Source organism: Lycium barbarum, chromosome 9 (assembly GCF_019175385.1).
Source record: "Lycium barbarum isolate Lr01 chromosome 9, ASM1917538v2, whole genome shotgun sequence".
NCBI lineage: Eukaryota > Viridiplantae > Streptophyta > Magnoliopsida > Solanales > Solanaceae > Lycium > Lycium barbarum.
The window spans coordinates 112908981-112918918 of record NC_083345.1 but is presented as its reverse complement, the minus strand read 5'-3'; the positions used below and the strand labels follow the sequence as shown (position 1 = coordinate 112918918).

At 35.1% G+C, this 9938-nt stretch overlaps 2 protein-coding genes and 1 long non-coding RNA gene across 3 annotated transcripts; 1 reads left to right on the top strand and 2 right to left on the bottom strand.

Moving 5' to 3' along the window:
• The first annotated feature begins 3530 nt into the window (after positions 1 to 3530).
• Positions 3531 to 3930, top strand: LOC132610487 (uncharacterized). The gene is made up of 3 exons (XR_009571162.1): positions 3531 to 3588; positions 3687 to 3719; positions 3820 to 3930. It is a non-coding gene; the product is annotated as an uncharacterized LOC132610487 (long non-coding RNA).
• Positions 3931 to 7202: 3272 nt separating this feature from the next.
• On the bottom strand, positions 7203 to 8131 carry LOC132612189 (uncharacterized). The gene is made up of 2 exons (XM_060326512.1): positions 7781 to 8131; positions 7203 to 7643 (listed from the first exon to the last, which is right to left on the bottom strand). Exons 1-2 carry the CDS (start codon positions 8129 to 8131, stop codon positions 7203 to 7205), a joined length of 792 nt encoding a protein of 263 aa, XP_060182495.1.
• Positions 8132 to 8152: 21 nt separating this feature from the next.
• LOC132612188 (uncharacterized) lies at positions 8153 to 9466 on the bottom strand. The gene is made up of 3 exons (XM_060326511.1): positions 9174 to 9466; positions 8470 to 9009; positions 8153 to 8387 (listed from the first exon to the last, which is right to left on the bottom strand). The coding sequence occupies exons 1-3, from the start codon at positions 9464 to 9466 to the stop codon at positions 8153 to 8155; spliced, it is 1068 nt and encodes a 355-aa protein (XP_060182494.1).
• Positions 9467 to 9938: the final 472 nt, after the last annotated feature.

Here is a 9938-nt window from a genome sequence, read left to right as displayed (position 1 = left end):
TGGTACCCAGCCACTCATACTAGAGTCTGACTAAATTATGATAGTGTGGTGTAGGACTCATTTTTTGAGGCTCCCAAGAGGATTTTTTCCATTCTCAAGATTCGAACCCGACACATATAGTTAAATATTAACAAGTGAGCTAAAAAAGTTTTTTTGGAGTAAATTCCCTAGATGGTCACTCATGTTTTAGGAAGTCCTTTTTAAAATCACTTTAGGACTAGAATATCACTCAAATATTATTATTTTTCGCAGAATATACTAAACACCACACTACCCTCGTTCTCTCTTAGGTGGCATACCATGACACTAAAACTCTATTTTATAATAATAAACTTATTTAACTTATAAAAATCCATTTAACTCAACCCATGTCACATATTTAGACCCCGGTTAAAAAAAGGGAAAATAACATAGACTACCAACTTAAGACTCTTTATTACAAAATATAACGATACTTTTCCTTATTTACGGAACATAACGACAATTTACGAAACATGACGAATTTGGGCTTTAGTACCGTACCACGTTTTGGGCTTTAGTACCGCACCACGATTTTGGGCTTTGGCAGTTCATCTTAGCCCAACTGTGAATGCAATTTTTCTCTTCCTCCTCTGCAATATTCCCTCTCTACTCTTAACTCACCATCTCATACAAATTTTTTCTCTCTCTCTCTCTCTACTGTGTTTGCAATGTTGATGTAAATGTGTGTGATTCTCCATTCCATTTTCCTCTGTTTCGTTCCATTTTACCATTAGTAAAGGTAATCTAGGGTTTACAATTCCTTTAGTTTTGATCATATATTGTTGTGGTAGTTTCAATTATATAGTTTCAATCATCTATTGTTGTGTTAGTTTCGAATATCTATTGATGTGTTTTTGTCTTCATTTCAATCAATTTCATCTTGTTCAGTCAATTTGGACGGTTTATTTAGGGTTTCTACTTTGTATTTCCAGTTTTTTTGTGTGCGCATGTGTGTGATTCTCCATTCCATTTTCCTCTGTTTCGTTCCATTTCATGATTAGTAAAGGTAATCTAGGGTTCACAATTCCTTTAGTTTCGATCATATATTGTTATGTTAGTTTCAATCATATAGTTTCAATCATCTATTGTTGTGTTAGTTTCGAATATATATTGATGTGTTTCTATCTTCATTTCAATCAATTTCATCTCGTTCAGTTAATTTGAACGGTTTATTTAGGTTTTCTACTTCGTATTTTCCAGGTGTTTTGTGTGCGCATCATTCTGTACCAACTTAAATTGTTGTGATTCCAGTCCCTTTTTTGTGAAAATGAGTAAAAACAATTCTATAAATTCTCCTATGCGCAAAAGCCCTAGATTTTTGGGGCCCCCAACAAGCCCGAAAGTAGGGCCAATTCCAAACTTCAATTTACTCACTCAAACCCCGGTAAAAAAAGGAGGAAGGGAAAAGCAAGATTCTGATGATGAAGGATTATTCCAAAACCCATTACAAAATGAAATTAGGATGAAAGTTCTAAACGATCCTTGTAATGTTGGTCCCACTAATGTTGAAATCAAATCAACCCCCCGGAATGATTCCAAAAGGAAGCGAAAAGAAACGTCAACTAGTAAGTCAAAAAAAGTCACTAACGACTCTGATTTCGAAGAAGAAACTGAGCATCCTGAAGCCAAAAAAAGTAAGGTTGAGAAAGGTGGTGCAGTAAAGAAGACGAAAGTCGAGAAAGGTGAAACATCAAAGAAGAAGAAAGTCAAGAAAGGTGAAACATCAAAGAGGAAGAAAGTCGAGAAATGTGAAACATCAAAGAGGAAGAAAGTCGAGAAAAGTGAAACATCAAAGAGGAAGAAAAACAACCCGACAAAGAAGGTATAAAAAAGCATTTGCACTTTAGTGTTTGAATATTTGGTTAATTGCAAGTGTATGATTTGTGGTATAAAAAGAGTTTGATTGGTCTTTTTATATGCTTTTTTGAGTTCCGGAGGTGTATGGAATATGTATGTAAAGTGGTCTGACTGTATGATTTCTCTTAAACAATTGTGTATAACTTTATTTCTGAATTGGTAGTGTATGAAAAATGTAAGGAAAGTGTTCTGAGTTGGTTTTTCAGTATTGAAAAGAAGTGGCTAATGTCTAATTATTTGTTTTGGATTTAATTAAATTGTTGTATGATAAGTGTCTTTTTGTGGTCTTGCATTGAACCTTGGGCCTCATGATCAGCAATTCCCTTTTTATGTTCTTTGTTCCTAAGTTATCAATTTATCTAGAGAACAAACACTGAATTCTAGATTTGGTGGTGTATGAAATATGTATGAAAAGTGGGCTGACTGTAAGATTTTTGAGTAACATGTTTAGTTATAAAGTTGTAATGCATTTTTGTGGATATAATGTGTCTAGATATGTCATTGGATTCTAGAGTTTTTAGGGTGTATAAAATATGTATGGACTTTGGTATATCTCATATTTAGATTATTTGACTCGCTTTATTGTTATGTATGCTTTCTTTTTTGTAACTATCTCTTATTTAATATATTTAGACACAGACTCATTGGTGTTCTTACACCAACGTGGAAGCCCCACTTGAAGTTAAGGACCGCCTTAACAACGCGCAATTGTAGCTATTTAGGGAGTCCCCTTTTGGGTTATTTCTGGATTTGCCAAAGCTGAATGTTCAGCTAATTCGATGTCTGATGTATGCCGAGACAGAGCATGATAGGGATGATATGTTTATCATCAATTTGAATGGGAAAGAGCTTTATTTCGGCATTAGAGAGTTTTCCATCGTGACTGGTTTAAAATGTGGCATGGACAGCGAATTTGTCTCGGACCTCGATTCCCCCAACAGACTGATGGATATGTACTTTAACGAACTAACCAAAGTGCCGAAAAATGATTTGATTGAGCTTTTTCATGACAAAAAAAAAAAGGAAATTGGGGATGCTGATGCTTTTAAGATAGCAATACTTTATTTTATCAACACATTCTTATTCTCAACTGAGAGTAATAAAGCATTTGTTCCCAAGTTACACTTTGACTTGGTTAAAAGCGGAGAATATATGAATTATCCATGGGGAAATGATTGCTTCAAAGTATTGTTGTCTTCAATCAGTCACAAGTTGGCGAATGATCCAACCTACTATAGGTTTGAGGGTTTTCCCCTGGCCATTCAAGTATGGTTTTATGAATGCTGCTCGAAGGTAGATCCTACGTTTGCGACCCGTATTGGAAACCACTTCCCTCGTATTTTTAATTGGCGAACAACTTGGCAAAGAATCTACTTTGCCCATCTGAAGAAGGGGATGTTCAAAAAGTACAGCAATCAGGTAACAATACAAGCTAACTGGTCACATATGTTTTTCATACATTAATCATACACATTTCATACATTCTTTTTTTTATACATGCTAACTGGTCAGCTTATACATTTTTTTAAATGTTGGTAGCTGGTCTTTACCAACATTCTCCCAACAGATGAGGAGAAGGTAGCTATCAACTTTATGGAGTTTCCAGAAGAGACAGCGGTCAAAGATGTGTTAGAACCATAGGATCCCACACAGTCGAGTCCCTCTGTACGTGGTTCTGAATTTGATGCGTTGAAGAAGGAAGTTGCAAATGTAAGCATGTGTTTTCACTAATTGCATTCATATTTGTTTTTATGAAATAGTTGTATTTGTGGTTAAGACATTCATTAATGTTATTCTACATCTTTCAGGTCCGCAAAGATCTTAAATCATTTGAGAAAAAGGTTGACAAGTTTTATATAATTTTCAAAGTTCATAATTTTATTCTCATTGTAGTATATAGATTAGCTTAGGTTTCTTGTCATATTTTCCTTTTTATCCCAGGTCGGTGAACAGTTTGTTGACATGAAAGACTACATGGACAAGTCAATTATGAATTTACTTAAAGATCTAAAGTCCATGTTTGGCAGGCAAACTGAAACTCCTGAAGCTAAGGTTATTTATCAAAATTTGAGTTAATGTCTTTTGTATTATCCCTTTCTATCTAAATGTGTTTATACATATCTTAGTAAACAGAGGTCTGGCAGTGTTAAGGATGTTACAAAAGAACCAAAGACAAGCAACAAGAAGGATAGACTTCAGCACAACCTATATTTTCATTTTGATGAACCGATAGGTGATTTTGACATTGGTGGGCAGGATGTGGGTGAGCAAATATCCAATCACATGGTAGTAGATGCATCTGCTTTAAAGAATGGGATTAATGCTTCTATTCCAGGTATAGTTTCCTCTATTTTTTACACATTTTAGACCCATGTGAATGTATGCAAAATGTAGAAAAATAAGAAAACTTACGCCTTATGTAAAACATGAAGTTGGTGAGCAAGTTGGAGATGGTGAAGCATGTGATAAATATATAGTTGACCCAGAAGAATTGAAAAGTCATCCTATTGATACTCTGATTTCAGGTAATGGGACCACTCAGTTTTCATTTTTACTATATGCATTAAAAAAATATACATTTTACATGATAAGATCTTAAATGATTTGGTTAAAATTTTGATATGAAATTTAAATGTTCAAATTTTACAGAACATAATCTAGATGATGTGGTTGCTGGCATTGATAAGTTGGGTGCTTTGGGCAATTCTGCCACTAAGATCCCTACCCTTGATGATTTTGAAATGCCTCCATTTACTGAGTCTCAAATAGTAACGATTGAAACCAAAGGTGGTGACATCGTTACACCTGAACAACAAGCAAGAAACAGAAATCCTGGACCGTATGGTAAATCACCATACACTGATTTTAGTTCAGGCGGCAACAACACAATCAATTCTCCTACATACTTTCACATTAAACGCCCATTCACAAATTGCATTGGCTTTGATGTTGACAATGCTCTGATCACCGAATTTAAGGATTGGGTGAAATCGAAAATGTCTACAAGACATGGGAGGTTTGTATTGAACACATCAGCTATTTTGCAGAGAATTATTTATTTAACACATGTTATTCTACAATTTTAAAACATCTGTTTTTTTGCAGGGAATCAGTGTTCTCTAAAAAGGCCAATAAGATTATGAATGCTTTTAATATGGGAGTTGATACAGTCGACAAAATGGAGTGGTTCCACACTATACTGACTACTGGAAAGTGTTGGCAAGACTCGGTACGTTGTCTTGAACCTATAAATTGTCTGACTATGATTTTTGACTTCCACAGTGTATGAAATATGTATTGAAACTAGTCTGAATATATGATTTTTTGTCTGAATTTATGATTTTTAAGTGTCATTCTGCTTTAGGTCGTTCATGTGTATATTTTGTTGGTCCTACGAGCTTTGTATTGTGGTTCATCTCTTATGTGTGGGCTGACACTGTTTGAATAATTTAAATGTGATTCGGCTCTCATAGTTGATTGTTGTTTGTTAAATATTGGTTTCTTCTTATTATGTGTCTTGTGTATGGAATATGGTTTTTACTTTTATGTCATCTAAGACAGTAGACAAACATATGTATGGGATATGTATGGAATGTGGTTTTTACTTTTATGTCATCCAAGACAGTAGACAAACATATGTATGGAATATGCATGTAATATGTATGGAATGTGATTTTTTCCTTTATGTCGTCTAAGACAGTAGACATACATATGTATGGAATGTGTATGAAATGTGGGATCCTAAAATCTGATTCATAGTTTAATTGACATGTTTTCAGCAAGTTGATGTGATTATGTATTACCTGAGGAAAAAGGCCAAGTATGGGCCAAATAATCCAGTCAGATACGTAACGACTGATGTTTTTTTTCAAGTCGTGGGTTGAGTTAATTTACAATCAGTTCAAGGATAACCATAATGATCCTAGTCTGATCACTCCAGAACATGATGTCGCGCAAGTTATCCGTGGGTATAAGTTGCTTGCAAATATCGCTTGGGATAAAGGCGACTATGTGCTCATACCGATTAATGTAGGCCAGAAACATCATTGGGTGCTGTCTGTTTTATCTATACAAAGCAGGTGTCTTTATGTCTATGATTCACTCCCGGGAGGTGCAGCGCACACTCGTGCGGTTAGAGAAATTGTTCAAAAACTGGCAAAAATGATACCACTCTTCTTTAACGGTACTGGATTTTATGGCAAAAGGGATGACGTAGACTGGAAGAATAACATAAAATACATTGAGAAGGGTGTTTCTGATCCTTTGGATTATGTCTTCGTGGAGAATTTGCCAGAACAAGATCCGGAATCAAAGTACGTATATTTATTCTAGGAAATATGGTCTTTTGCAATTTTTAACATCTGTTGGTAGTTTTCATACATAAAAAATTCTTTTCTCATACATTCCATCATCATTTTCTTTTCAGTGATTGTGGAGTCTATGTATGTGCATTTGCTGAATATATCAGCCAAGGCATCTTGGAAATCCCAAAGGACGAGTTCGATCATCATCTTCACCGTAGTAGGTATGGTGCCCTACTGTGGGATTATGCAAGGCAAAAGCAGGATGCTGGAGCTATTAGTGAGTGTGAAGCCACTGGGATTGGTTACCGGTAAATTAGGTGGGCCAAGAATTAACAAGGAACCTGTCCCCCAGTGGAAAATTACCGAGACCTAAACGAAAAGTGAAAAATTAGTTTTTAGAGTTACTAGTTTGTAGTGTTTGATGTAAAAACATAGTTTGTTGGTGACTGGGTATGATACATTTTGTCGGGATCTATCTTAAGTTTTTTGGCTTGTTTTGTTATGCAAATATTGTAACTCATCTTGCTATGAATCTTTGAGTGGTTATGATACATTTTGTTGGGATCCATCTTAAGTTTTTGCCTGTTTTGTTACGCAAATATTGTAACTCATCTTACTATGAATCTTTGAGTTTATTAATCATATTTGATACGTCTTTCATACAATTTGGTTTGAGAGGCGTTTTGAATCGTGTAGCTGCTCTTGCTTCAAGTTCTGCAGATTGTAAGAAATGCCAAATTGAAAATAATGTAATGTGAGCTCTGACATATTTACCACAATACATTAGCCTGTTAAATACATTATTCATACAGTAACCATACATATTGCAGACAAACTATAAGATTTTATTATAGCCAACCAAAACCAAACATGTAATGTTGATAACCAAATTCATATCAACTTTTCAACATTATTATTATTATTATTAAAATTGTACTCAGTTTCTGCTCTTACTAAAAAAAAAACAGAGTTTCTACTGTCATTAAAAAAAAATATCACCGCCATAACATTGTCGACTATTTAATTTCCCTTTGGAATATTGCTACAGGTCTTCTTATTGTGGCCTTTTGTACCACATCTGCTGCATGTCACTGTTGATTTCTTAAATTTTCCCTCGTGGAATGGTTTCATTCGTTTGGTAGCTGGTCTTCCTGGTGGTCTTTTACCATCTGGTGGCAACACAATCTCTTCCTTTACATGCCTCGGTATATCCCATGTACTTTCACATGGAAGAGGCACAACTGGTATTGCATATGTATCGAGAAAATTCTTATTGCTGTAGTAGGCAGAGGTATATTCCGCTCCATGTTGGTGCCTATACACTATAGCATCCATAGCATGCCCGCAAGGTATCTCATCCAGTTGAAATCTTCCACAAGTACACGTCCTAGCTCGAAGACACATTGTGAACCTCCTAACACCATCAATCACTGTATGTAGAAATTCAGTGGAAGCTCGTACCTGCAATCAAAATTACATTTGTACAAGTAATTCAGAAATTATACACTAAACATACAACATATATACACATATTATAGAGTTTTCATACATATGACAGTAAAAAAAAAAGATATAAGTTAACAGAAGGATTATCTTACAGTCATACGATGTGATAATACCCCATTCTTGTTGATAATTTCTTGATACTTTTTAGTAAGATCTGTGAATGTATTCTTTGCTTCTTCATTGTGCGTCGCATTCCATCTTTCAACCAATTCCCTCATGAAATCCAATAATTTTGCCATCGGCAATTCCCTAGCATTCACTGTAGCATTGTTTATAGATTCAGCTATGTTTGAAGTCTGTGTCCATGTTCTTTTTACTGTTGCATGTATCCGTGTCCATTTATGATAACCAATCTCAAACAAGTATCTCCTCAGCTTCCTATCTATTTTGGTCACCCTTCCCATGCATTCGTTAAACTCTTGGAGGGTGTATGCCTTAGCCATTGCATAGTATAATTTCCTCATCTACTCTTTGTTTCGGTGGCATGGCTTAATTAAATTGTTCCACAAATGCCAAATACAGGCATAATGAGGCAGCACTGGGTACACTGCTGCACTCGCATTCCATATACTTTCATGCCTGTCCGACACAAAGCACATGTTCTCCCTCTCACCAAAAGCATCCCTGAACCGCTCAAAGAACCATGTCCAAGATGAATCATTTTCGGAATCAACTATACCATATGCAAGCGGCAGTATACTACCTGTTTCCATACACAAATAATACAATCAGTTATAAACTTAAAAAAAAAAAAAAAAAAAAAAAAAGATAAAAAACAAACCTCCTGGATCCAATGTACAAGCAATTAGCATAGTCCCCTTGTAGATGGGTTCCGTCAACCACCACTATAGGTCTGCAATACTCCCATCCTCTAATACAAGCTTCCAGTGCTACAAAGGTATACAAGAAACGGTCTTCCTCTATTTTTTCCAATCTTACAACAGATCTCGGATATGTCTTCTGTAAAATGTATAAGTAGGCTGGAATTTTACTGTACGAGTCGGTGGGATCCCCTCGTAACATAATCATTGCCTTTTCCTTCGCTCTATAAGCTTGCATGTAGGTTAATGTGACACCATGTTGTTTCCTCATGTCCCTAGATATATCCTTGGGTGTGTATATTGTTTTTGGATCTTCATACTTATCCATTATAATAATGCTGACGACATTGGAAGTTGCTTGACGTTGTTCATAAATTCTATCCTTTAACAAGCATGTGTGCATATCACAGAAATTCCTAATCTTGAAAAGCCTTGACTTATTTAGACTTGAGGCCTTAAAACACCATGAACAATTGTCACCAGGGCATACGAGATGATAGCTATTGATGAAGAAGTACACATCAGAAACATTGAAAATATACATTTTTATACATACATCATACAATATTCATACACCCACCTATATTATATATGTGATTTACATACATACATGCTTCATACATTTTTTTATTTATCGACAATAAACAATAATATTTGTTCGTACCTTTTTATACCAGACCTTTTAACCCGAAATTGAAACTGCTTCATAAAGGCATATTGCCTCATAACTGCATTGAGTGTTTCTTTATCCTTGTAAATCTGTTTTTCCACAACAAATTCATGTCGAGGGTCGCTTATTATTTCAGTTTCACAACTATCCAACAACTCAATATGATCACTTGAAGCCATATCAATCTGTTCAATAATATTTCCCATGTATGAAGATTGAATTTCTCGACCCCTATTTATTGAACTGGAACTACTTTCACCATCATGATGGAATTCAATTCCCTCCATTTCACTATCCTCCAATGTGATACATAAAGGAAACCTACTGAAGAAATCTTTGTACTCTTTTTTTTTTATCTAAATATACCCAAACACCCATGTCGTTGTGTATGATCATTGGTGGGCATCGGTCACTAGCAATGTATTTAATCATTATGGTTTAGACTGTGGTATCTATCCCTAGTTGAGCAGCAATTGTAGAAATCAATCCATTATAGTTCGAATTTGAATCGTACTGGATTCCTTCAATTTTGAATTCTACATATCGACCTGTTACACGAACTTCATATAACTTTAAACCAAAATTCATACATACTAAAATAGACAAATTTTGTCTGAACCAAATCAGTTCCACACTACAGACTCTACCTAGTATACAGAGTTCATACAACTTTCAACAAAAATCCATACATACTCCAATAGATAAATTTTTCCTGAACAAAATCAGTTCCACATACAGAATCTACCTAGTATACGGAGT